Source organism: Hemicordylus capensis, chromosome 1 (genome assembly GCF_027244095.1).
Source record: "Hemicordylus capensis ecotype Gifberg chromosome 1, rHemCap1.1.pri, whole genome shotgun sequence".
In the NCBI taxonomy this organism is placed as follows: Eukaryota; Metazoa; Chordata; class Lepidosauria; order Squamata; family Cordylidae; genus Hemicordylus; species Hemicordylus capensis.
In genome coordinates this window covers 221,520,183-221,548,159 of record NC_069657.1, presented here as the reverse complement: position 1 = coordinate 221,548,159, position 27,977 = coordinate 221,520,183, and the positions used below count along the sequence as shown (strand labels likewise).

The following is a 27,977-nucleotide window of genomic DNA, read 5'->3' as shown; positions in this document are numbered from 1 at the left end:
TCCTGAGTTACTGAGCAAATTGCAGAGTTGCTCTTCCATTAGGCAGATATCTAACTGGAAAGGATGGTTTAAAAACATAACATTAGACAAGATTAAATACCAAGAAGCGGGTTGAGATGGTTCCTGCATCCACTGCCACCATTTATCTTCTGTAGTCCTCTCCTGTAATAGCTATTGCCCTTGACAGTGGGGGACATATTTAAAAGATAAAGAGGATTTATTTTTTCCTCCAAGAAAAACAAAAGAAAGTCCTTTCCAAGAAAGCAAAACAAAGTTACAGTTTTCTCTCTTTCCATCTGAGTCACTTTCTATCAGTTTCTTCCTTGGCAATTAACTTCCAACAACTGACAGAAGAGAACACAGAAACTCCTCCTGTCAATCTAAGTACCTGGCAACAGCTGCCCTGGTTGAACTCACTAACTCCCAGACCAAGTAACATATAAAAACATAAACCTTAACCAGTCAGTTCTTCACATAGGTATTTAAAGAATACTCTGAAGAAGCAGAACAACAACATACCTCATGAATTTCAAATAATGAAAGATCTGTGAACATCACTTCTGTTGCAGCATTCAGTTCTTTATCAAACTGCCCAGAAAATGCTTTTGTGCTCTCAACAGGTGAAGGTGTGCTGGGCAAGCTATCTGCCATCTGGCTCCCACCGTCACCCAGTTCATATGAGTCAACACTTGACAGGTCTAAACTCAAGTGTGAAGGATTATTCTGCCACAACTCTTCTTGGTCCTCCGGCTTGAATGACATCTCTGCCATGGAGGTATCTTCAAGCATTGTCACAGATTTGCTCTCTTCTAAGCTCCATTGATCACAAGAACCATTCACAGATGCAAAACTGGTAGCATCTTCTCCATCTGCTTTTGAAGAACGTTTCTGAAATTCTTTGACAGAAGCTCTCTTTTCATCCTCTTTAACAGAGCCACTTCTGCTTTCTCTGACACCATTCTTGACATCAGCATTCTCTTTTAAGAAGAGTCTAGTCAATGTCTCCTGCCAGCCCAGCTGTTGAGAAATCTGTTGGGCCGAATCCTGCTGAGAATGCAGAATTTGCAAAAGCTGCAGGAAGAACAGAACAAGATTAATATTCTTCTGGCTGGCTATCTGGTATTTTGCTCACTTTAATTGCTGTAACATCTGCACCTGTGCTGGGTTTGCCTGACAGTGTGGGTGAGAGCCCACACCTGTTGGCCTTTTAAACTTTTGGCCCTTATAAAGGGGAGCAGTCCCGGGGGTGCAGCCAAAGGGGGCCAGCCTTTGGTGGTGGGAGCGAGGACTGGGGCCAATGTATTGTTCTGAATTCCTAAAAGGAAGACTCCTGCTGACTACATGATAATTGTTGCCTACTAATTGGCTGGGCTAGGTACAGGTATATGTGTCTTGGGTTGTCCAGAGGTGGGGAACGACTCTGGAGCAGCTATTCCAGTGGCGGTGGGCAATCAATGAAGATATTGTGGTGGTGTTGGTAGGAGGAGGAGGAGAAGGAAGAGGAGAAAGTGGTGGTGGTCAACAGGGCATTGCAGAGGATGGGAATTCAGAAATTTAATTGCTGTTTTCCCTTCCAGCAGGCCTATCACCTCTTTGACATTGGGGAGCAGTGCCAACAGAACCTCACCTTATTACTCTGTAATGCCAGGTCAGTTCAGATTAAGTCTGAGATAATCCATGACTTGATTATGAATGAAGAAGCCAACCTCGCCTGCATTGTGGAGACCTGGTCGGGAGAGGCTAGTGGTCCGGTTTGGTCCCAGCTTCTCCCGGTGAGTTACTGGTGGAGCAGGTGAGAGGTGGAACAGGTGAGAGGATGTGGGTGGGGAGATGGTATGGCTGTGGTCTAGAAAAATACCATCTCCCTTACCAGGATCCCTGTCAGGGAATAGGTCAATAATGAATGTGTGTACCTGTCTAGGGACTAAGGATAGACTGGACTTCTGTTGGTGTACAGATCACCCCGCTACCCAATCGAGCCCCTAACTGAGCTGACAGACCTGGTTGCAGAGTTGGCACTGGAGTTGCCCAGGTTGATGGTGGAGGGGGACCTCAATGCTCATTTCGGGATGGGTTATCAGGAGCGGTTCAGGAGTTCAAAGTGGCCTATTATGATGACTACGGGTCTATCCCAATTGATTTCTGGACTGATGCATGATGTTAGTCACATGCTCAATTTGGTCTTTTGCTCTAATCAGGGTGGTGTTCTGTGGGTTGGGACTCGTGTCATCTCCCCATTGTCATGGATGGATCACCATCTGGTTAAGGTAGGACTTGCAACCACAATCCACCTCTGCAGGAGTGAAGGACCTTTTAAGTTGGTCTGTCTGAGAAGGTTATTGGATCTAAAAGGATTCCAAGAGGCCTTGGAAGGGTTTAAAGTTGGCTCTGCTAGTGATTCTGTTGATGCTCTGGTACAAGCATGGAATAATGAACTCACTCAAGCAGTAGACACAATCACTCCTAAGGGTCCTCTCCGACCTGCTTCAAACTTAGCCCCGTGGTATTCAAAAGAACTATGGGAGCTGAAGCAGCAAGATAGACAACTAGAGCAGAAGTCAGAGGAAAACTTGCCATGAGTCTGACAGGTCACAACACAGAGCACATTTGAAGATCTATGCTCTGGCAGTGCAGACAGCAAAGAAGCAATTCTTTTCTGCTGGCATTGATTCTGCAAACTAACATCCAGCTGAGTTGTCTAGGGTCATGAGAGGGCTAGTATTATGCCCCCTCTCCCTTGAATTTGAACTTGGAACCATCAGTCACTTGCTGTGACATCTTCAATTACTTTTTTGCAGATCAAATATCTCATATTTGGGCTGAACTGGATTCCACAGTTAATGCAGAGTCTATTGTGGAGGTGTCCAGCAACTCCTCTTATAGGATTAGAATGGATCACAATAGTTTGACTCCTGAGTATGTGGTCAAACTGCTTCGGATTGTGCAGCCTACAGCCTGTTCTCTTTACTCTTGCCCAACTTGGCTTATCTAATGTGGTAACTGTATTATCAGAGAGGGTCTGGTAAATATTAAAAATGCTTTTCTGAGAAAAGGCAAGGTGCTTCCTTGGCTTAAGGAGACTATTATTAGACCTTATTTGAAGAAACTTGCATTGGATCCCTCAGAATTAGCTAATTACAGATCCGTTTCTAATCTTCCATGGTTGGGCAAGATGATTGAGAGGGTGGTGGCCTCCCAGCTCCAGGTAGTTTTGAATGATACAGATTATCTAAACCCATTTCAAACCAGCTTTCAAGTGGGCTATGGGATTGAGACTGCCTCATTAGACCTGATGGATGATCTACAATTGGCTATTGACAGAGGGAGTGTCTCTCTTCTGATCCTTTTGGATCTCTCAGCGCTTTTCCATACCACCAAACATTATCCGTCTGGATCGCCTGAGGAGGGTGGGATTGGGTGGCACTGTTGTACAGTGGTTCCATTCCTACCTCTCCGGTAGATTCCAGATTGTGTCGTTTGGAGACTGCTGCTCTACAAAGCGAGAACTAAAGTATGGAGTTTCACAAGGCTCCATACTGTCTTCAATACTCCTTAACATCTACATGAAACTGCTGGGAGAGATCATCAGGAGGTTTGGTGCGGGATGTTATCAATATACTGATGACACCCAGATCTATTTCTCCATGTCGACCTCATCAGAAAATGGCATAAGTTCCCTAAACGCCTGCCTGGAGACGGTAATAGGCAGAATGAGGGATAACAAATGGACGTTGAATACAAATAAGACGGAGTTACTGACTGTGAGGGATCAAGACCTGAGAGATGGTTTAGATCTGCCTGTTCCGTATGGGGGTTACACTCCACATGAAAGATCAGGTACATAGCTTGGGAGTGCTCCTGGATCCCAAACTCCCTCTGGTTTCTCAGGTTAAGGAAGTGGCCAGGAGCACTTTTTATCAGCTTTGGCTGATACTTCAGCTATGTCCATTTCTGGAGGTATATGACCTTAAAGCAATGGTGCATATGCTGGTAACCTTTAGGCTTGACTATTGTAATGCACTCTACATAGGGCTGCCTTTGTATGTAGTCCGGAAACTACAATTGGTATGGAATGCAGCAGCCAGGCTGGTCTCTGGGACAATCCGACACCAATTTTAAAAGAACTGCACTGGCTGCCAATATGTTTCCGAGAGAAATACAAAGTGCTGTTTATTACCTATAAAGCCTCAGAGGCTTGGGGCCAGTGTATTTAAGAGAGCGCCTTCTTTGTCATGAACCTTGTCACCTATTGATATCTTCTGAAGAGGTCCTGTTACGGTTTCCGCCAGTTCGTTTTGTTGTGACTCAGGACTGGGCCTTCTCTGTGGCTGCCCCGGGGCTTTGGAATATGCTCCCTATTGAAATAAGAGCATCTCCTCCTCTGTGTGCTTTTAGGAAGACCCTCAAGTTGCACCTATTTTCTTAGGCTTTTAAACTGAAATTCATTTTGAACTGCTTAATTTGTTTTTATCTTATGAGATTTCCCCCCTCTTTATTTTGTGAAATTTTAACTGTTTTTATTCTATTTAATTAATTAATTAATTAATTAATTAATTTGATTTCTATACCACCCTTCCAAAAATGGCTCAGGGCAGTTTACACAGATAAATAATAAATAAATAAGATGGCTTCCTGTCCTCAAAGGGCTCACAATCTAAAAAGGAACATAAGACAGAGGCCAGCAACAGTCACTGGAGGTACTGTGCTGGGGGTGGATAGGGCCAGTTACTCTCCCCCTGCTAAATAAAGAGAATCACCACGTTAAAAGGTGCCTCTTTACAAAGTTAGCAGGGGTATTTTGTATTTTAAATTTTGTACACCACCTAGAGATGTACATATTAGGTGTTTCAAAAATATGATAAATAAAAAAAATAAATTTTGCACTTTGTGTACCATGTCAGTTTTTTGCTTCCTATATGTTATCAGTCTATGATCTTTTCAAAGATTTAATTAGAATCTATGTTTCCAGAGAGCCACTGAAAAAGGTAAGGCAGAATGCGGCTACTGAAGATGACCCAAAATACTGGGTCCAATTTAACTGTTTTAAAGATGATAATATTACATACGGTGACTGACATCTTCACTGATGAAGGATATGCATTTCTAGAGGCTCTGAAAGTGTGTTCGGAGCACTTGCACAACTCCCCCTGCACAACAGTAGTTGCACAATGGTCAGCAACATGTTTCTGTTCTTTCAGAGTTCTTCCAGAATGTGGGGAATGCTCTGGCATCTAGGGACGGGCACGCAACCCACCCCACCAATTTCCCCACCGGCGCTCTTGCAAAAAGCGGGCGCATGGGGCTGCCCTGTGCCTCCCTGCAGCCCCACTCAGCATTGGCATGGAAGTGGTCGATGCCTCCCCTGCACCTTAAAGAAACACACCCTGCTCTCCTAGGACATCTCTACTGGCATCCAAGGGCTCTTGCACAACTGTGCTCATGTAGGGGAGCAGCGGGTGTTGTGTGAGGGTTCCCATTGAGCCCCACAGCCCCTAGAAGCATATGCATTTTGTTAGTGGGATGTCAGCCATTGTAACTATTGTAAAAATACTGATGATGCAATCTGAGCTTTCAAAAAACCACAAACCAGTCACATCAAATTATATCTCCTTCATAATGAAAAAAATGGTGATAGATAACCAGGCATAACTGAGTTCCACAAGGCCATATTATTCACATAATGATTTGGTGATATTTTTTCTCATCATATCAATGGGGAAACCATATGGAAAGAAACGTAGCACATGAGACAGCAATACAGGGGGTGAACTCAGTACCAGTCTTCAGAACAGCAGTGACATGAAGAATCATTTTCCACATTGTAAAAACTCCTAATGTCCATTGTCACTCCAGACATCTCTATTAAGAAGGTATGGCTCTGTCATTTAATATGCATGAGTGATGTGTCTGCCTTCCATTACCTACCAAAAAATCCCACTAACCTTTCGACAAATGGCCACTCTGACATGTATATCTGCTCTGTGGGCCAAGTGTACCACAGCTACAAAGTCCCTGTAATTCACAACTGGATCTGTAAAGTAAGAAAAAGATTAAATGTCATAATCCATCTTATAAGGGGAAAAAGTACAATACGATCAAAACCCACTGATTAAGACTTACAAATTTATTAATAAAACAGTAAAATCAAAGTAAATAACATTATATTTGCTATTTTGCAGCTTGGACAGAAGTAAATTTATGTCTGTGTTTATTGCAGAAGGTTACAGTTCTACAGCATAAAGAAAGATTTTGTGGAATGTTTCAGAACTTTGCATACGACACATTTACACATGAGTAATCATTTGAGCACCTGCACGCAGAACTTGGTTGAGAAGGTTCCTGATAAGAGACTTGGTAACTGGAGCTTCATTCAGGAGCAATCCCAGCCCAGAATACCCAACTTCTCGGAGTTTCATGCGTTGTTTACTCCGTTCGTAGACTTTGGTACATTTCAGCATCTGCTCCATAATCTACAAAGAAAAGATGCACAAAGCTCAATGTTAACACCAGATCCAAAACCCTCTAGAGGCTTTGATCCAAGGATATAAATCCTTCACAAGCAGGAGGTTATTGGATCAAGGACAATGGAATTCAAGCAGACCCTTCATATGCAGACACAACTTCTTAGAAATCATCTGTGAATTCTGGACAAAAATTCAGAATTTGCTAATCTTTCAGAAACTTAACTCACATGTTTATTTAGAGCCCATTGTCTGTTGCATATATTTGAGATCAATTACAGCTATATAAAGTGGGCAGGAACTATAGTTCAGTGGCAGGGCACCTGCTTTGCATGCAGAATGTCCCATGTTCAGTCCTCAGCATCTTCAGGTAAGTCTGGAAACGACGCCTGTCTGAAACCCCAGAGATACTGAGCTGGATGGACTAGTGGTCTGATTTAGTATAAGGCAGCTTTCAAAGTTCCTAAAGGGTGGTGGTATTATTATCATTATGGAAAGGGTCTATGTGGAAGGAGGACTTGTAAATAGCAAATAATCCTGGAGGGAGCAGAGTCAGCTAGGGTGCTTAGTGCACAGAAAAGCAATCCCCCCCCCCCCCCCCCCCGCAACAGGTTCCCTGTTAGTGAGGTTTTATCCTTGCTGAAATAGTGCAGTACTATAAGGAAAGGGGGCTATACCTGCTTCCTGGACTCTTTGACCCCAGCCACTGAGAATCAAGCCTTCTCCCATCTACACAGTTCCACCCTGAGTTCTGTTTCTTAGTGAAGCTAGAGCATGACTGGAGGGCTGGAATCAGGCGGTGAACTGCACTGTACTTTATGACAATGTCAAATGTGACAACAAAAATGCCAAAATGTTTTTTAAAAGCAGAAAAACCAAACCTCAATTAAAAATAACTCTCCAGTTAAAATTAGATTAATATAATCTATAGATTAAGATTAGATGAGGTTAGATTAAGATTAGATTGATATAATCTATTATGTATTATAATATAATCACACTGGAGAGCCAGTATGGTGTAGTGGTTAGAGTGCTGGACTAGGAACAAATCCCCATTCAGCCATGATACTTGCTGGGTGACCTTGGGCCAGTCTCTTCTCTCTCAGCCTAACCTACTTCACAGGGTTGTTGTGAGGAGAAACTTAAGAAAGTAGTACACCGCTCTGGGCTCCTTGAAGGAAGAGCGGGATATAAAATGTAAATAATAATAATCTATATAATTATTTCTCTTAGCCGGCATGCGTGTCCTGAATTTGGCGGCGGAACTCTCGCTACACATTGTGAGAGTTCCGCCGCCAAAGGGCGAGAGTTGCGGGCAAGAAAAAATGGCAGCAGGCGGTATCAGTGGGCCGCAAAACGGCCTGAGGAGGCTGGCTCGGCTGGCCGCCGGGACGGCCTGGCTAGGTCAGGCCGTCCCAGGTAAGGACAAGGAGGAGGCGTTGGCCCAGCCTGGCCTGGCCGCCGGGAGTAGGTGCGGGAGGCGGCGGCAGCAGGATGGCCAGAGTAGGTGCCGGTGAGAGGGGTGAGTGGGAAACAGGAGGTGGCGCGAAGCCCCAGCTCCCGTTGGGAGGCTGGTATGGGAGGGAAACGGGCGGCGGGGCTTCGCTGCCCGGGAGAAGGTTCCCTGTTCACCACCCGCTGAGGTAAGAGGCACAGTGCGGGTGGGGGAGGAGGAGGAGAGGAATGGAAGGGGAGGGAGGACAAGAAAGAGGGGAGCAAGAGGGAGGGGAGGGGCAGGAGGGGAGGGCAGGGGCAAGAGAGAGGAGAGCAGGAGGGGGGCAGGAGGATGGAGGGCAAGAGAGTGTGGGGTGGGAGGGGGCAAGAGAGAGGGGATCAGGAGGGAGGGGGAAAGGAGCAGGAGGGGAGGGCAGGGGACAAGAGAGAGGGGAGCAGGAGGAAGGGGGAGGAGCAGGAGGGAGGGCAAGAGAGTGTGGGGCGGGAGGGGAGGGAGGGCAGGAGAGAGTGGGGCGAGGGGGAGGGAGGGCAAGAGTGTGGGGCAGGAGGGAGGGCAGGAAAGTGTGGGGCAGGAGGGGAGGGGGCAAGAGAGTGTGGGGCAGGAGGGGAGGGGAGGGAGGGTGGGCGGGCAGGAAAGAGTGGGGCAGGAGGGAAGGGGAGGGAGGGCAAGAGTGTGGGCAGGAGGGAGGGCAAGAAAGTGTGGGGCAGGAGGAATGGGAGGGGCAGGAGGGGGAGGGAGGGCAAGAGAGAGGGGCAGGAGGGAGGGAGAGGGAGGACAAGAGAGAGTGGGGCAGGAGGGAGCAGCCGGCCCCCAAAAGCGCACAGATGCTCTGTGCGGGTAGGCTAGTAATAATCATTAGTCTTGCACCCAAACACAAACTGGAATAAGGAGATCTATTCTGTCAGTGGCCTGAAAGTTTTTTTAAAAAAAAGCCTAATAGCAGTTGAGCCAATGAGTATGGTATATTAAAATAAAACTACCAGCTTGTTTCCCCATGTACATTTTAATAAGCATGCATAGAGTTCTAGCTGCCAATAGGAAGACATTTCATATAAGAGCATGTCTTCATGGTGATTTAACTATCTTTTACAAAGATACAGCATTACCTTGAACACAAGCTCCTTTAGTCTGTCCGAGTACCTCTGATTCAACAACAGAGCATAGAGGATGTCTGCATTTCCAGGCTCAAAGAGCAGCAAAAAAAGTTGATCACGAGTAGGGCTGGTATAAAGCAGACTGAAGAGCACATCCAAGATCCCACAGAGCTTACAGGAAAGAGTCGGGGGGGGGGGGGAACACACACTTAACATTAAGTAGAAGCATAATCTGTGCAATTGTCACTATTCAATATCATTCACTGAAACCATTCCTTGGTTTTTCTTCCTATACATTCACTTTTGAATGTCACCCATTTAGTTATCTAGAATAAATAAATGAAACTAAACCAAGATCTGAAACTCATTTTGAACCCTGTATTAAAATCTCAGTCTATTTGTTGTCAGCAATATGCAAATGACACTCCGCTCTATCTCTCCTTGTCACCTGATCTTAGGAAGATGGTGGATGTCCTGAATCAGGGGCTGGAGGCCATGATGGGTTGGATGTGGGCTAATAAACTGAAATTGAATCCGGACAAGACGGGGGGTAATGTTGGTTAGCAGGAAAGCCAATCGGGATGAGGAGATTTTACAGGTTCTGGATGGGGTTGCACTCCCCTTGAAGCAGCAAGTACGCAGCTTGGGGGTATTACTGGACCCAGCTCTGCTTTTGGAAGCTCAGGTGGAGGCAGTGGCCAGGGGTGCCTTTGCACGGCTTCGGCTAGTGCGCCAGCTGCGTCCCTTTCTCAAGAAGGCAGATCTGGCCCCGGTTACCCATGCCTTAGTCACGTCACGGCTGGATTACTGTAACGTGCTCAGCTTGGGGCTGCCCTTGAAGAATATTTGGAAACTGCAGCTAGTGCAAAATGCGGCAGCGAGGGTTTTATCTGGAGCTGCCCGGTGGTAGCATATCACACCCATTTTGAAAGAGCTGCACTGGCTGCCGGTTCGTTTCCGGGTCCAATTCAAGGTGCTGGTTTTGACCTTTAAAGCCCTTAATGGTTTGGGCCCTGGATATCTAAGGGACTGCCTGCTCCCAAAGGTTGCTGCCGAGGTCGTCTGAGGGGGCTCTGCTCCGGGTGCCGACAATGAGGGAGGCTCAGTTGTCATGCACATGGGACGTGGCCTTCTCTTTTGCTGTTCCCAGACTCTGGAATGCTCTCCTGATGGTTATTCGCTCCTCAGTGACTCCATCACAGCTTTTAGAAAGTATGTTAAATCTTGGCTTTTTACCCAGGCTTTTATATGATTGTCTCTGCTGTTGCTGTTTTATGCTTGTGTTTTAAATTTTTTAATCAGATTTGTTTTATATTTTTAGCTTAATATTTTAATTGCGCCATTTTTAAAATTTTGCTGTAAACCGCCTTAGGATTGTTTTAATGAAGGGCGATATATAGATTTAACAATAAATAAAATAAAATAAATAACTTTCAAGCATATTGATTAGAATAAACTGGTTGGTTTGGACATCACAACCAATTTTGGTTGTCTCTAACCACAGTCAGAAGTAGAACTCTTCCAACTTGCACATGGATGGGAAGGGTAGGGGAAAAGAGTATGTGCTCCCAAGGCTTGAAACACAGATTGATTAAAACCATTTTAGGGTTCCAAAAACAGTAACTAGTGCACAAAAGAACCCTAAATAAAAATCTTAATATACAAATCTTAAATCATGAAGTATCTCATTTAATCAAACTTTCATAATAAATTATAACTCTTCATTGATTCCTATGCATTGATTCCCCTCATAACCCATAATAATTGACACTATAAAATCCTTACAAATAATCATATCGAAAAATAATTTCCTTTATTAAAAGTGTATAAATTCAGTCTTATAATAATTTTTAAAATCTCTTCCGAGATTTCCAGTCAATGTGAACAAAGTCACATTGTTGCAGGGGAGTGACAGCAGGAGAGAGGGCATGCCCTCAGTTCTTGCCTTTGGGCTTCCCAGCGGCATCTGGTGGGCCACTGTGTGAAACAGGATGCTGGACTAGATGGGCCTTGGGCCTGATCCAGCAGGGCTGTTCTTATGTTATATTATTATGATGTCTTTAACGAAACTCCATAGGTGTTTCTTAAAAATCCATGAGCTGATTTAAATTGTTGCAGAAGGGTGTCTAAACATTCTTCATAATATGCCTGATGCATGTCGGCTATTCCTAAGGCTTTTTCAGTGGCCTTAATCCAAAAAATCTTTACTATGCCTCAATATAGTCCTGAAGTTAAAAAACAAATGTTTCACTTTCCAACTATTGTATCTATGGATTATGAATTTGCATTTTGTATTATATATTTGATCCCTACTGAGGTGCTAAGATGATGACACACATAGATAAAATAGTAGGAAAGTGAAATGCAGCCCGGCCTCCAGAAATCCCACAATGCACTGTGCAAGGAGCACGATGCATTGGAGGATTTCCCCACTGCCAGATGCTCTAGGTGCCCAGCTCTGTGGGTGCTCGTGCAGCTTGAGCAGCCACACAACCGAGATCTGGTGTAGAAGAAGGGCGCACTTGTGCCCTTCTACCTCTGTAAACGTCAAGTGAAAAACTTGGGCTGTCCGGCTGGGCATTAGTAGCCCTATCCAGGTAGGGCTGTGCAAACCCAGGTAGGGCTGCTCATGTGAACAACCTCACTGTGTCCAAACGAAGCAAATCTCAGTTCGCTCTAATCTCAAACAAGCCAGGATTGTATTGTTTTACAGTACAAATGAAAGTCGCAAATCTTCTTTTGTGCATAAAGAGGAGAGGAGAGCAAGTGATCCTAAGGCTTTTTTCTTGTAACAGTAACATAGTTTAATCATGGTTTAGCATGACACTTGAACCCAGCCACTACAAACTGATTCCCACATTATCCAAAAGCCCCACTAGAGCAGTGTACAAGCAGGGCGAAAGGGGAGGCAGTCCCATCCCCACCGCATCAATCACCCATGTGCCCTGCCACTCACAGGTTGGATGGAAAAACCCTCCCCGTGATGACAGACACATCTGTGACTGCAAGAGTTGACTGATCCAGCCTCACAGTCACAGAAGTGCCTGCCGTCACAGGGAGAGCTCTTCCCTCTTCAGAAAAGCCCCATCACAATCATGTGTGGCAGGGCACACAAGTGCTTGACACAGTGGGGGTGGGACTTCCTCCCCCTTCACTCCGCTGTACACAGCCTCAGCTGGGCTTTTTGACAATGTCTGAAAGAGCTTACATCTTGTTTTGCTACCACCTTTTAAAGATGGTATAGAGAATGAAAGGCAAGAAGTAGTCATAGAGTTGATTTATGCCTACTAAGTACCTGCTCCTCATCATTGATGGCTGCTATATATCCCATGATGCTCTGTACTTCCTCATGTGTCCCACCTTTGCTCAAAAAATATTTGATTAATCCATAAAGAGAAGTCCTTATTGTTCTAAGATCATCTGGAGCCAAATCACTGTCTTTATAGCCGCTTCTAGCAAAAACAAGAAATACAGAGCTTACAAAAATGGTTAGTATAATGATTACTAAAGATGTAAGCTTGATCTAAAGAGTACATCTATACTTCTCATGATAACCAATATGACATTTCTATATATTTCTATAACACACACAGCAATCAAATATACATAGTATATAATGAAATCACAGCAAAATAAAACCAAGGAAAAATCCCATTAAAAATATTGTTCCTCCCAGATGATATAGGCAAAGGAACTGTTGGCCAGTTTTGATATTCAGCCTTCTTTTTAAAACACTGATGTATATAGATATGAAAGAGTTTAAACACATGATCAGGGAGATCCTATGGTGCTGCTCTTGATGGGCTACCATTTGAGTTTGTAATAAGGAGGTTTTATACGTTAGGACTATTCTTATCTAGGAACCACCCTGCAGAAAGCAGGAGCCAAAAATAAATAAATCAGGATGTCAGGAAAGAAGTTAGGTGAGAACCATTAGACACTGTAGCTTTCAAGAGCAAGTGTTTTTTTTTACTGTCAGCCAATGTTTCCAATATTTTTAAAAAGAAAAATTTAAACTGAGGTGAGGGAACTAAGGACAATAGCCAGCTAGACATGCCCTCAGTGGCAGCTGGTGGGACCTAGGGCTAGGAGGCCGGAGGAGAGCCCATTCGCCAACGCAGGAGCTTCTCCCCCCCCGCTCCCATGCTTTCCTCCATGCTGGTGTGGGAAAAGCCTGCCAACATGGAGGAAAGCAGGAGGGAGGCAGAAAAGCAGGGGCAAAAAGAAGAAACCAGAAGGGGCGAGGGAGCAAAAAGCCAGGCAAAAGGAAGAAACCAGAAAGTGGAGAGCAGCAGAAACCAGAAAGCAGGGGCCAAAAGGAAGGAGGCAAAAAGGGGGAAGAAGCAGAAGCCAAAAAGGCAGAAAAGCAGGGGGAGGGGAGGCAAAAAGGGGGAGGAAACAGAAGCAGAAGGCAGAGGCCAAATGGCAGAAAGTGGAGGGGGAGAGAAGGAAGGAGCCAAAAGACAAAAAGAGAGGGGGGGAGGAGAAAGGAGGTGCAAAAAGGAGAACTCAAGGGGGAGAAAGCCAGCACTTGCATTCCCCCAAAACAAAAACACGCTACCACAGAAGCTCCAACTTATCAGTACAAGCAGCCAGAAAATCCTCCAAAGCACTGAGCTTCCGCCAGCCCCTCCATCTCCTGTTGCTTCCTTCCTTGGTCTTATTGGCTGGAACAGCCTGCTAATCAAGCTGGTCCAGCCAGTCTGATCCCTAGGGGGCGCAGGCCTGGCATCAAGCACTCAAGGAATTTAAACAATGAGTTTAAGATACACTTCCTGGTGGCTTCAGGGGCTGTATTTTCTACCTTTTAAAAAAAAATGTTCCTGGCGTGGTCAATGCCAGGCCCTTGGTTCGGTTCGATCACAGAACGAACTACCTCTCGTGGAAGCTGGTTCAGATCAAACCATCCAACCGGCCCCGTGTGTTGTGGACTAGTTTGTGACTTTGACTTTGTGCACACCCCTAATAATCATCAGAAGCCATGGCCAGGAAAGGATTATGCCAGTGTCTCATATTTTAAAGGGGGAAAGCATATCACAACTGATACAGAAATGTGTTTTTGATATATTTGTAGAATGAAAAACTGCTCTTTGTTGATCCCCAAAGTTTCAGGTTGGACTGATGCTAGTAAGCAAGCAATAACAACAGTGCTATTAATAATAATAAATATTATTTATTACAACTACTACAACTTGACTTTTATACAGTGGCTGATCCTGGTTAAATGTGGTTTAACCACAGTGGTTTGACTGTGATTGCCCGGAAATTTTGGATTATCACAATCAGCTCCTCAGGGCTTAGCAATCCTAGTTAACTCTTTAACCAGTATCACCATCACCATGTGAATGCAACCACTGTATTTCAAGTATTCAAAGCACTTCACGCACAGTATCTCAGCATCTATAGTTACTGGAAAGCTGCAGTTCAGGCAAGAGGAGAGTCAGATGTTCAGAGGTTTTGGAAAACATAGGTTTTATTTTTGCTTTATAGATGGCCTTGGGGGAGTTCAGTTCATATACAATACACAACAATCTAAGGAAGAATACAAGACACATACCCATAATAAATCCGCAAAGTATCTAGCAAAAACTGCACGCCATACTTTTTTCGGAAGAGCCTTCTGCTATCTTTGATAATTGTGGAAAGGTACTGGATATGACCTAAAAAAATATAACAACATTTCCCACTAAGGCAGGGTAGACTAGCCTTTCAAACATTGCGGACCATGTATCATACACACAATGTATTTGTAAGCCATACCAGTAGATGATGTCTCAGCATTCTGTTGATTCCATCTAGCTACACCAAAAACTCAAAAACTCACACATCATACACCCGTCATTTCCCTACAACTGCCACAGACTCCCTTCTAGTATATGCCCAACCTCAGACTCTCCTCTATGGTGCTTACACAACACTCCTCTCCCAAATTTAGCCCAAATAATCTTTTTCTCTCTCTTCTGAGATCCCAGAATCCTATAACCAATCTGACTCCTCCCCCTTTCCCTAGTGTTCAAGCAAAGTCGCTCTCAGCAACACACTCATGGTTCTGAGACTCAATTAGTACATCACACCAAGCTATGGTTTGTACTAACCATAGTTTAGAATCCAAAACCATGGTCTGAGCTTCCAAACATATAACTGGCGAACCACAGGATAGAGCTGTTTTCATTTTCTGTCTGCTCATCACGCTGGGTACAGTGGCCAAATCACTTCAAGCTATGGTTTCTGATTCTAGTTTGCTGATTCAGAGACCAGAGTTTTTATCAGAGTTCAGTGTGACATCTGAATTGGGTCTGCAAAAGCCTTCATCACACTCATCTACCTCTGTCTGGTACAGAGACATAACTGGAAGGCGACCGCGCTCCCTTCCTTTTCTCATACATACACTTTTTCATCTGGTTTCTGTCGTATCTCTGGTCATTAGATCTGGAGCAGGAACAAGAATATGTGCAAGGGATTTCTGGGAGGCACTCGGCAGATTATTAAAAATGCCTCTGGTTTGTTTTTTTTCTTTCTTTCTTCAGATAAGGAGAAAAGCACCAATAATATCAGCAGCCAAATAAAAATATCAGCAGCCAAATACAGTGTAGGCATATGGGTCAGCACTGGCCCAAAGACTGCTTTATTACCTTGGTTTAGAACGAAAGTGGAGATTTATGTGAAGATAATCATGTTGCGGTCTAGTATCAATTTTAACAGCATATAACTCACCAATTCTGAATGGGAAGTCACCACGATTCCAGATACTGAAGTCAAAAAGTAGGTGTTGATACATCTGCTGCAAGAGTTGCACATTTTTTGCCACAGAGACTTGTTCTATCAGTAATTGGACTGCCATCAGTACATTCACGTCCATGAAATTGCTTGGTACCTAGAAATCAGGCACATGAACACTGGTCTACATTTACATATTTTAAAGAAATTGCTAATAGCATGTCTAACAAAGACTTGGGGGGGGGCAAATAGCGGGGGTGGTGGTGGTAGACCAGCCAGCTTTGTTTAGAAACTTTTGTTTACACCTGACAATTTCACTTGATACTTCAGCAAACAACATGTGTCATGTATTTAAATAGCACACATTCAGTGTGGAACAGATACTTCAAGAAAACTGAGAGTTACGGACACACACCAAACAGAAGATCAAAACACCACGACTGAGTTAAATAAATTCCTACACAAATGTGCTTTAGGGTATGTGCATAGTAGAAAATCAGGATTAGTCTGCCCGCCCGCCCACCCCACACACAACTTAGCTGACTGCTCCTCACTGAATATTGTAACAGGGGGCTGTGTGCACTGAGCCCAAATTGAGTAGGTTTGATCCATACATTCCAATTTAAATGGGTACTTATTATGTAGATCAGGCTCAACCATTTTGGGCTTTATCTGGGTAGCCCTCCTATTAAAACACAATGCCCAGTGCAAATATTATATTTCCCAGTCTTTTAACCATGGTTATGAGATTGGCAACGTCTCACCAGGCTTGCATACCCTCTTCTCCTTTCTCCCACATCAATTCCTACTCCCTCTTCAGCATTAACCATGATGTCATGTTACATCTGCAATGAGACTAATGCTAACCATGACTAGTTTTAAGTCAGAATTTGAAACCAAGAAGCTGCTTCAAATTCTGATTTAAAGCTCCATTAACCTTGGTGCAGAAGTAATGCTTCAACACTGTTGAAACTGAAAAGAGAAGGGAAAGAAAAACTGAGCAGGAGAAAGAAAGAGTAAGGGGATGCATAAGTCTGCAGGCAATCCTGCACCTCTCACCATACTTAAAAGTCCAAGAAATGTTATCTGCACTAGGGCACCAATGTTAGGCAGGTCTGGGGGGGAAGCAAGCTAGCATGATCCAAAACTTCCTCCATGCATAGACTCTGCACCCACCCAGATGGCTAAGGCAACAATTTCCTCACAACACATTGTGATTATCTCGTTCTGTAAATGAAATTCAAACATAGCAGTAGGAAATGAATATGTATTTTCCCATGAGAGGGAAGCTTCATTCTGCAGTTTGGTGTGGAACTGTACTCATTTGCATTGTGCTAACAGCCTGGTTTGAGGATTTCAGTTCTCTATTATGACTGGACAAGCCCTCAGTCCTCCTACAAGGAGGTCAACTACATGTATAGCTTTCAGTTCTGCAGCTCCAGACAACCATAACCTATGACTGGTTTGATTCCTTCCAGCTATCTGGTGTGAGCCCAACACTTACACTGTGGGCATTGTTGCAAACACAGTGTTAAGATAACAACAACACCAATCTTACAAATGCAAGGCAGAGGAAACAAATGGTGTGGTGGCTTTTCTGCAAGACTCAGTAACTGCTAGCATTAAATGTCTGTAGCATACCCAAATTCTATAGTTCTGTGCTTACTTTCTGCAAGAGGGCTCCTAAGGTTGCAACTCCGTGTGTGTGAACAAGATTGTCCTGGTTGATTGGGTGCCTTTGAATAAAGTGCTTTATCATCAAGATGAACGTTGCAACAATGTTCTTCTCCAAGCGAGCCTCTATAAGATGGAATGCATACTTTTGTTAATTATCTTACACAGTTGTAGAAAAGGAGAAAAATCAGGTTTGATGGTTTTTTTAGTCCATTGTTCCCCCTCAGGCTCAGGGGAAAAGGTTACATAAAGTTTCAATATATACCTGAAGCCTTGGTAGAAGTTAATACCACCCAGTCTCCTTCGACAGGGGTCAACAATTCAGAAAGTGCAGATTCTGCCTCTGGCCTTGTAGGCACCTGCCCATCAAGGAAGCTGATCTGCTCCAGCAGCGGGAAGAGCACATTTAATCCGCCTATGCAATTGATCATATCCTTAAGAAATGAGACATGGGTGAGGTGGTTGAAAGAAGAAGAAGAAACAGGTTGCTTACCTGTAACTTATGATTTGGTAGCGATCCACTGAAAGTCACAAAAGTGAGTTCTGTGCCTATGCAGACCAACTTCGGAATAGCTCCTCAATGTGCCCCTCCCCCCCGAATGTGCGTGCTCCACGCCCATTACTGTCGGCAGTTTGGCACCATTTCCCTCCGTTTCTGCAGGCCAACAATGCCATACTTTTTCAGTCTCAATCAACTTATGCTTTCCCAATGCTTGCTTCCTGAAGTGGGGACAGATGGGAAGGTTTTGTGACTGTCAGTGGATCACTACCAGATCATAAGTTACAGGTAAGCTACCTGTTTATCTAGATAGTGATCCAGTGACAGCCACAAAAGTGGGTGACTCACAAGCTTTCCCTAGCTGGAGGTGGGAGAAGCAAACTACTGAAGAACCTGTTTAAGCACCACCTATCCAAAAGATGCTGCAGCAGCTGAACCAAGGTCCAGCGCATACTGTTTCACGAACGTTTGATCCGAGGCCCAAGTGGCAGCCATGCAAATGTCTCTAAATGTAATGCATGAGAGATGGGCCGCTGAAGCACAATCTTTAGGCGAAACTCTGGGCCAAAACACATAACCACCTTATCCTGGTAAAACTTAGTGTAAGGCTCATCAATACGTAGAGAAATGAGCTCACAGACCTGTTTTGCCATAGTTATTGCTATGAGGGAAACTGTCTTAGAATCACCAGTTTCAAAGAAGTCATAGCCATAGGCTCAAAAGGTTTCTCAGTCAAGGCAGAAAGAGCCAACATTAGACTCCTGACAGGCTTTCGCACTGGCAGATACAAATTGTTTACACCTTTCGGAAACCTCTTACAGGTCGGATGAGAGAAAACTGTCTTCCCATGCCACCCAGAATGATGTGATGATATCGCAGCCAGGTGCACTGTGATAGATGCATTCGCTAGTCCAGCTTGTTTCAAGCTAGTCAGGTAAAGAAACACCTCATGAATAGAAGCCTTATGCGGCCAAATGTGCTTAGACTCAGCAAAGATACAAAACCTTTTCCATTTAGCTGAGTAGGTTCTTTTGGTAGAGGTTTTCTTGTCCTTCAAAAGGATTTTGCCTAGTAATCTATCCTCCAAGCCGTGAGGTTTAACATGCCCAAGTCGTGGTGAAGCAGTTTGCCCTGCTCTTGAATGAGCAGATCAATTTGCATTGGTAGGTGTCAGTGATTTTGTCCAGATAGTCTGAGTAGCCATGGAAACCAAGATTATCTTGGCCACCACGGCATTATTATGCATCTTATCCTTTCCTGTACCACCTTTGCTACAACCCTGTTGAGCAGTGGATAAAGTGGGTATAAGTAAAACAAACTTTCTGTCCATAGGTACTGGAAAGCATTGCTCTTGGTGCACCTTTCCACCCCTGCTCTTGAGCAATAACTTGCACACTTTTTGTTCTCTTGTGTCATGAACAGGTCGACTGCTGGGGTGCCCCATATTGTGAATACAGTGTTCAGGTAAGCAGGGGTTCAACTCCCATTTGTGCTGTTGTAACAGGATCTGTGATCTGCTCAGCATGTCCACCAGGAGTGTTGTCCTTGTCCCCTATATGAATCGCCACCATGTGGACTCTGCATATGACACAGTAGTTCCATATCTGCTGGCTCAAGTGTCAGAGGGACCGAGACACCATCCCGCCCTGCTTCTTTATGTAAGCCATTGCAACTGTATTGTCCAATTGGATTTGAATTACTTTCCTGCTCAACTGGTTTTGGAATGACTTCAGGGCCAGACAGTCCACAAGCAGTTCCAGGAAATGTACATGATGTTCCTGCTGTTGTGCAGTCCACAGACCTTGCACCTTGAGGCCCAACACGTGCGCCCCCCCATCCCAATAAGGAGGCATCTGTCGTGCCGTCAGAGTGGGTATAGGTATCTTGAATGGCATCCCTTGCAGAAGATGCTCTCTCCGCGTCCACCAAGTTAAGGATTGGTGCACAGGTTCCGGGATAGTGAGCCACATGTTCTGGCTGTCCACATTCAGTCTGAATGTGGACAGATACCACAGTCGCAGTTTTTGCATCCGCAGTCTGGCATATTGAAGTTAACTGTTGAAGTGCATGAAGCCATGAGGCCCAGTTTACAGTACTTGTGCTTGAACAGTTTTCACCCACTGAAGCGGTTCCGCTTGGAACGTGTGTACCAGCTGAACTAGGCATTCTTAACTTTCTTTTGGCAAGAACGCCTTTTGAGGGTTCATGACTACACAGCTCCTATATATTGCAGCCACTTTGCCGGAGTTAAGTGCAACTTTTTCCAATTGATTTGGATGCCCAAATGCAGCAGAAGATCGGTCACATAGGTAATCTGAGAAAGTAACTGTTCTTTTGACTTTGCTGTCATCAGCCAGTCGTCCAAAACCGGTTAGGCATTGAGTCCGAAGGTACGCAACCACCACCACCATACACTTCTTAAACATTCTCGGTGCTGTAGACAGTTCCAAAGGTAGGACACTGTATTGATAAATCTTTTGTCCTACAGTGAATCAAAGGAACTTCCTGCGTTTTTCCTTTATGCCGATGCAAAAATAGCCATGCTTTAGGTCCAACGTTGCAATCCACTCCTCTCCATGTAGGAGGGGAAGGATCACCTGCAACATTATCATTCAGAACTTTTTCAGCATACATGTTGAGCCACTTCAGGTCCATTATTGGTTGGATCCCACCGTCCTGCTTCGGGATCTGAAAATAACAGAAGTAAAATCCCCCGTATCTGTACACCCATTACACTGGAGATATCGCTCCTTTCTCCAACAATGTGATGACTTCTTCCATCAGAGTCTCCGAGGCATGAGTGTACTTCACCCCCATGTAAACCAGTAGAGTATTGAATCCTATAGCATATCTGGTTTGAATAATCCTCAAGACCCACCAGTATATGCGGTGCCATGCTTGGGCATGATCCGCCAGTCTGATGGTGTTGCTGGCTCTGCCCAGGGAGATGGTGTTTCTGACTCTGACAGACTGAAGTGTTAGTAGAGAGGGCGACATCATCAATTGTGCAACTGGGTTGGTACACCAATCAAAGGTGTTGCTTTGTGGATTGCACAATACATGCTGCTTGATTGCCTTTATTCTTGGTGTTATAAGGCTTCTTGTAGTGTTGGAAGGGCCGGCAATAGTCCTTCCAATCTGATTGAGGATAGCTGCCTTGGCAGCAACCATAAGGATGTAATCTGTTATTGGAGTACTGATGAGTTGTGGAAGTGAAGGTGTTAGCTGTATATTTAGATTTCCCCCCACTTCTCACCGTGGAGTTCATTTCGTCACAAAACAGACTTTTGTCATCGAAAGGTAAAGCCTCCATCCTGTCTCTCATATCTTGTTGAAGGCTGGTGGAGCGTAACCAAGCATACCGGCGTAACGCTATCACAGATGTGAGCATGTGAAATGCACGTTCCTCAAAAGATTGTCCCACAAGGGGTGTGTGTGTGTGTGTGTGTATTTGGATAAAAAGGCCATATAATTAGCTATTTTTAATGATAAGCACGCCGTAGCATATTTTCAGTGCCCCAAAATGCCCTCTTTATCGGTCGGTGTAGTATGCCGCCTGTTTCCCTTGGAAGAAGAGATGCAGTCGAAAACAATAGTTTGGTATTGGGTGCTTTAACAGATATTCATTATACTCTTCCTGCACCCTATAGAGAGTGTTTCTAATCTTTTTGAGGTGGGCGTCGATGTCACTAGCACCTCCTATGCCAACTTCACAGCCTTGGTTATTACTGGAAGCATGGGAAGATATACAGTCATCAAGGTCTTCTTCATAAAATTATAAACTGGGTCATCCAAATCCATCGTTTTCTGTTTTAGATCGAGACCCAGTACTGAAGCCATCTCTGCCACTTGCTGGTGGTAGGAGTGCATTTCCTCATTTGGAGATATGGAAGGAGTGGCAGGTACATTCTGGTCTGGGTCAGGATTCTTACCGGTAGATTCTGACTCCAAAGAGACAGAATCGTAGTCATCATCAGATGAAACAGGTTCTTCAGACCTCACTCCAGACTTAGCACCAATCACCTTAGTTGGAGTGTGTGCTGTACCAGATGCACTCATTTTCAACAGTCGGGGTCATTTATCTAAGGTTGCCGAAGAACCGAAGGAAGTCCCAGACTTTGAAGATTGCATAGCCTTGCCTGAGGTAAGTGAGGAACGGGTCTGAGTCGTATTTGAGGCCAATACCACATGAGTGTGTAGCCATAGATTTTGGTTGAATTATTGTCTGAGTACACATAGAATGAACAGCCCGAACTGGAGCAGGAATAGCCACTAAAGTTTGATTTGCACAGACGCAGTAGGATGTGGTGTTAGCTGCTGCCTTAGATGATGTAGAAGTAGTAACATGTGGAACTACACAAGCTTGTACAGCTGCATCCTGATGCAGAAAGTGTGGAACAGCATATTGAGGAGTCACAACTTATTGCACAACAGTTTGTACAGCCATATCTTGTATGACAACTAGAGGAGGGGAGGCTTGTGTAGCCATTTGTACCAACTCCAGCTGCTTCACTTTCCACACCTTAAAAGCCACATAGTCCTCCAGGGAAACAGGTGAAGAATCCGTGGATGCAGCACCCAATCCTTGTGCAGGCTGTAGACCTTGCACAGGCATTGTATAGCCTTGGCACACTGGAGAGAATGACGGTGTTCTATGGACTGAATGGGTTACATCCACGATGTCCTCATCTTCCACATCCAGTCCATGACCTAGAAAGCCTTTAAAAGTGCCTGCCAACAGAGTGCTGTCACCAGACTCCAACAGGGCTAAAATATGCTGAGTCGACTTCGGATCCAGAGACATCTTAGCCTCGGCATCAAAGTCGACATCGAATACCAGCAGAGATGTTGCATGCCGGATCGACACCGTAGACCTTGCCTCCGACAATGAGCATTGAGGCATTGATGGAGATTGATGAGGCGTTGGAGCCAGAGATAAGGAAACAGCTTGATGTCGAAGACCCGACGTAGCCACAGTCAGAGAATGACGAAGAGTTCAAGTTGGTGAGAAAGATCTATCTCGACCTGTCAATGTCAAAGGCGGAGAGCAGCGTTGAAGCCCTGTAGGGGAGTGAGTCGTTCCAGGAGATTTTGAGTGATGATGGGATGACATCACAGATTTATCCTTGTGAGTTTTTTAGAAGGTAGAGCATCCGAAGTCTCTCCAGAAGAGCCACTTTTAAGCGAGCCACCGAATTTTTCAAGGTCTGCTTGGAAAATGAAGAACAGACCGAACAATTTGACACGGCAGGTCCCTCTCCCAAACAGATCAAACAGAGGTCGTGGCCGTCCGTAGATGGGAGTTTGCCCCTGCAATCAGCACACCTTTCAAAGGTGGTCTTCCCCTGGGGAGAAGTTCTGCTCATGAGGAAGTAGAATAAATGTCTGTAAATCAAAAAATATCCAGTAAGCTTTCCAAAGTCCATTACGAAATATCCACTGATGCAAACACAGCCAGTCCCCAAAACACTAAGAGGAATCCTTAAACCGTTCTGAGTCAAAGAGTCCATAAAGTCAAGCCAAATACTCTACAATTAGAAGAAGAATAGTCAAAGTCCAGTCCAAGATCAATCCAGTAAATGAGGAAGCACGTAAATCCAAAATACAGTCTTTCTAAGGAGCCGAAGAAGTGATAGCATTGGTGGTCAGAAAGAAACTGAAGGAAATGGCACCCAACTGCCGAAAGTAATGGGCACGGAACATGTGCATTCAGTGGGGGAGGGGCGTATTGAGGAGCTAAAGAATCTATCCTGAAGTTGGTCTGTGCAGGTGCAGAACCCACTTTTGTGGCTGTCACTGGATCACTATCCAGATGTAAACTTTCTGAAACCAACAACAAAACTTTTTTTTAAGACCTATGATCATAACTGAGCAGGAATTATCATCATTTCACTTGTATGGAGTTTTTGAAATGGTTTGGAGGAATCATATATGTAAAAGGGCCTCCGAACAGGTTCGTGCACATCCCTAGTGTGTATGTCAATGTACTGGTCTGCCCATTGGTTACACTTGACTTCTGGTACAGAATACCCTCCTTTCCTGCAGAAACTGAGCACTTCCTAAGTTGGTTCCTTCTCTTCCGTAGAAGTAAATGACTTCCAATGATTTAATCTTTTGGAGGAGGAGAATTTACAGGGCTGCAAGTTAAGACATCACTGAGATGGAAGCAAAACTTTCCTCCATTTGGGTCACCAAGGTCTGGAACAGAGGGGAGGTCTGGCCTCATATCAACTGTATCCCTGCACTGCAGTCCATTTCTTCCTAACAATAATCTACTTCTGTATGAGAAAATACATGCAGCCTCTCAAACTGTCATGCACTTTGAACCTTGCAAGGCCCAATACAGAGGTGCCGATGCTGCACTGATTCTCTGCTTGTGTCCCAGGAAAGCAGCATTGCATCTGATCATACCAAGATCAATTCAGACATAAGAACAGCCCTGCTGGATCAGGCCCAAGACCCATCTAGAAATGAAGATAAATGAGAAGCATCCAGTCCAGATGCAAAAGAGAAGACTAAAGTCCTACGGTGCTGTATAATTTGTTTATTGAAGCCCAGCGCGTATCTAGTCTAGCATCCTGTTTCACACAATGGCCCACCAGACTGTGAAATGTGTCTACTCAAGTAGCTTTCGGATACCAAGTGAGGAAGAACTAAGGCACCTCTTTCCACACTTCCTTTCCCCTATGCTTCCAGTTTAGCACAACAGCAAAATGACGTTGCCTTAGCAAACTTAGGAAAGCTTGTAAGTTTTTACACATCTTTTGGAAAGCACTTTGAAGATATCGCTTCTGATCATTAATTTACCAGCCAAGTATTTTGGGTGTGCACTTTATAGTTATCCTTATAGTTCTATAGTTACCATTTACCCTCTTCCACTGTTCCTTAGCACTTCATTTTTTGCACAATCACGGACGCACAAAACGGAATGGGGGGCTGAGGTAGATTTCACTGGTCCCAGAACATATTGCTATATTGCATCTCTCTCACATTAACCAGTCCACTACAGAAAACCTTAGCATTGACAAGCTATTGACATGGTTTACCTTGATGTCCCAGTTCACTACTTTGTTCCCAGTTATCCTTCCATGCAGAAGATTTGTGGAAAGATCGAGACACATTGGGCTTCTGCAAGCCTATGAGAAAAAAGGAAACAAATGGGCTCCAAAGATCCAAGAATAAGCTTAAGGGCTTATAATCATCTTTTAATACTAAAACTTTACTAAGGTCAGGAACACAATTCAGACAAAAAAAGCTTAGGAGAAGAAATTTGGTTTCTAAATTCTGGCAGCATTCCACATGCCAAGCTTTGGTTTCTTAATTCTGGCAGCATTCCACATGCCAAGCACCAGCCTTCTTGGTGGCCGTGGCCACTGGGCACTTGGATTAAGATATATCACATCCCTTCTCTTTTCTCAGCTCAGTGAGGGCCAAACTAGACTCGATAGAACTGCTCTAAGCGTTGAAACACAGATTTCCCCGAACCACATAAAAAGGAAGGGGGAGGCGAGAGCTGATATCAGAAGCGTATGGGCAAGGAGTGCAGAACCCTGCCCACACTCCTCAGCCCACGTTTCAATGCTGGAAGTGGGTTTGGTTAGGCAGAAATTCCTAGAATTCCTGGATGAAGAGATTTACCAGCTTTAAACATGCTGGGTAACTTTCACAAAAGTTTCTCCCACCACACACCCCTGCCACTACTCCTTTAAGATAATCCCTTCCATGTTTTGTCCTCAATGTGCAGCCCCTCTTGTCTTTTGATGTTACAAACAAGACACAAATCTTTGTCCTGTCTACATTTCATGATGCTATTGCACAATTTGTTTCAAGCTTTTGGCAAATGGGACTTGTATAGCAGGTGACAAGGTTTAAGAAGAGCCCTGCTAGATCATGGCAAGGGTCCATCTAGACAAGTATTCTGTTTTAAACAGTGGCCCAGCTAGATGCTTCCAGAAAGACCACAAGCAGAGCATAAAGGCATCCGTCTTACTCTCTGTCCCGACAAGTGGGATTCAGAAGTACTCTGCTTCGGAGCATGAAGGCCTCATTTAGCTAGAATATTTAATAGCCATCAGCATACCTGTCGCTCCATCAGTCTGTCCTTTTTAAAGTCATCTAAGCCAGCAGCTAACACCACATCCATAAGGAGGCAGAAAACGATTACGGATTGTTACCTTGGGAGTATAGTGAAGAAGCATCTTACTGGGCAAATCTGCTCCATCAGTCTCTTGAGATTTCCATGGAGTTAAACAGTTTGGACCTTCAAAATAAAAAATTTTAAAACTCCAATATATTTCATATTTGTGGTGATAATTTGAAATTACATTTCATCCTGTTGCAAACAGAAATAAGTTAAGTTATTCATGAATGTATATCCTGCCTTTTCTGACAATCGAGCCCAAGCAGCTTGTATTTAAACTTTTCCTCCCTGGTCCAGCAAGAAAGATCAATGTTCAGGAGGAGACTTCCATACATATAGGCAATCAGGATATGGGTGCACATTGGTATCACAATGTCTGTCACAGCTCACTGAACTGCCAGGATGCGTATTTTGGAAGCTCATTTGTCTCGGATCACTAGTTGTGGCATGTGACTCAATTCAGCTTTCAATATTTTGACAAAAATGAGATTACCTCTTTCATTAGTTTAAAAGATACAAAAGCCTCCACAATTTCCTTGATATTTACTAGCGGAATTAAATTATCCAAGTGGAAAAGACAATTTAAATAATAGTATATCTAGTACACACCCAATGTTCCCATTTCAAAACCATGGTTAAGCAACTGAGAGAGGGTCCCAGGATCACGTTCACTCCTCCCAACCACTTCCTCCGCTAACTTTAACTATAGTTAAGCCTTATATCACCACAAGCAGGAGTCTATCAATCAGGGGTTTAAGCTGGTCCCAAACCATGGGAGCAGCACGGAACAAAGAAAACAAAGGACCAATGAACAGAATAATGCATGTGAATAAAGACAGCAAAAAGGGAAGAGAGAGAAAAATATAATATGTGGCAAACTGGCCTTCATAAAGGTGAGGACTAGAAACATGAACATGAACAGAGGATACGTAAAACAGCTATATCAATTGGGACCACAGCAACTAGAAATGAAGTTGCTTTCTAAAATTCTGATAAGATTTTTTTTTAATGCTCACCTGCCAAATAGAGTGCTTTCACATGAGATGGCTGTAATGCTTCATGAAATATGATGACTGATCCAAGCTGGCCTTCCAGAGAGGTAGGGCATCCCCACTCACTGTCTTGTGTCCCCGCAGAGATCAGTTTGGTGATTAGCTCTGGCTTCCCCAGGAGCCCACCCCAGGTGCCTGGAGAAAGAATCCCACCTAGTGATGTCCGGTGAGGCATAATAGGGGAAGAAAAAGGTGGATCTGGGATCTGCGATGGTGGAGGAGTAGTTGTCCTTTGACCAGCAGAACCAATGCAGCAAGAAGTAAAAGGCTGGAGATTCCCCCATGCAAGAAAGAACACATTGCAGGTGAAATACAATTTGATGCATCAAAGTTTAAATGTCACAGATAATCACTTCTAAAGAGAGAAATTCTAAGGCCTGGCTCAAAACCATACATATGCCCTGTAAGGCCTGACCTCTGTGAGATTCAATGCAATTATTCAGTGGAAAGGGACAAGTACTCTGTACATGGCCACAGGCATCACTATTTCTTTACTAGTACTTCACATATCCCAGGATTCAGCTCTAGAATGGAAAATGGATTCTGGGGCTCAGCTCTATTGAGTACAGGCACAAACCTAGCTCTGGTCAGATAACGCTGAGCCTTTAAATGTGCAAGGAAATATACAAACAGCCCTACCCAATATGTCTTTATGTGCACTCATAGGATTGTAGGCTTACAACACAATCCTATGTATGTTTACTCAGAAGCCAGTCTTGCTATATTCAATAAGGCTTACTCCCAGACAAGCATCTATGAGATTGCCCCATTTATCTTGTAGAGGGAAGATAACAAGATACTTGTAGGTACAAAGAACAGCATCACAGAGCCAAATATTTACACACATGCACACATTTTGTTCAATGCAAGAAGCAGAGGCCTTA

The 27,977-nt window shown here is 44.2% G+C and overlaps 1 protein-coding gene across 5 annotated transcripts in view; it reads right to left on the bottom strand.

Annotated features, from left to right (window-relative positions):
- The window catches only part of NBEAL1 (neurobeachin like 1), a 162,528-nt gene that overhangs the window by 59,745 nt on the left and 74,806 nt on the right, over window positions 1-27,977 (bottom strand). For all 5 annotated transcript variants that reach the window (XM_053282771.1, XM_053282775.1, XM_053282773.1 and 2 more), the window contains 12 exons: window positions 27,058-27,361; window positions 26,076-26,161; window positions 24,948-25,037; window positions 17,668-17,836; window positions 17,395-17,528; window positions 15,726-15,885; window positions 14,569-14,671; window positions 12,307-12,463; window positions 9,024-9,182; window positions 6,311-6,470; window positions 5,943-6,031; window positions 520-1,071 (listed from right to left, as the gene is read on the bottom strand). In XM_053282771.1, coding sequence (XP_053138746.1) covers window positions 520-1,071; window positions 5,943-6,031; window positions 6,311-6,470; window positions 9,024-9,182; window positions 12,307-12,463; window positions 14,569-14,671; window positions 15,726-15,885; window positions 17,395-17,528; window positions 17,668-17,836; window positions 24,948-25,037; window positions 26,076-26,161; window positions 27,058-27,361 — 2,163 coding nt within the window. The remainder of the gene's footprint in view (window positions 1-519; window positions 1,072-5,942; window positions 6,032-6,310; window positions 6,471-9,023; window positions 9,183-12,306; window positions 12,464-14,568; window positions 14,672-15,725; window positions 15,886-17,394; window positions 17,529-17,667; window positions 17,837-24,947; window positions 25,038-26,075; window positions 26,162-27,057; window positions 27,362-27,977) is intronic.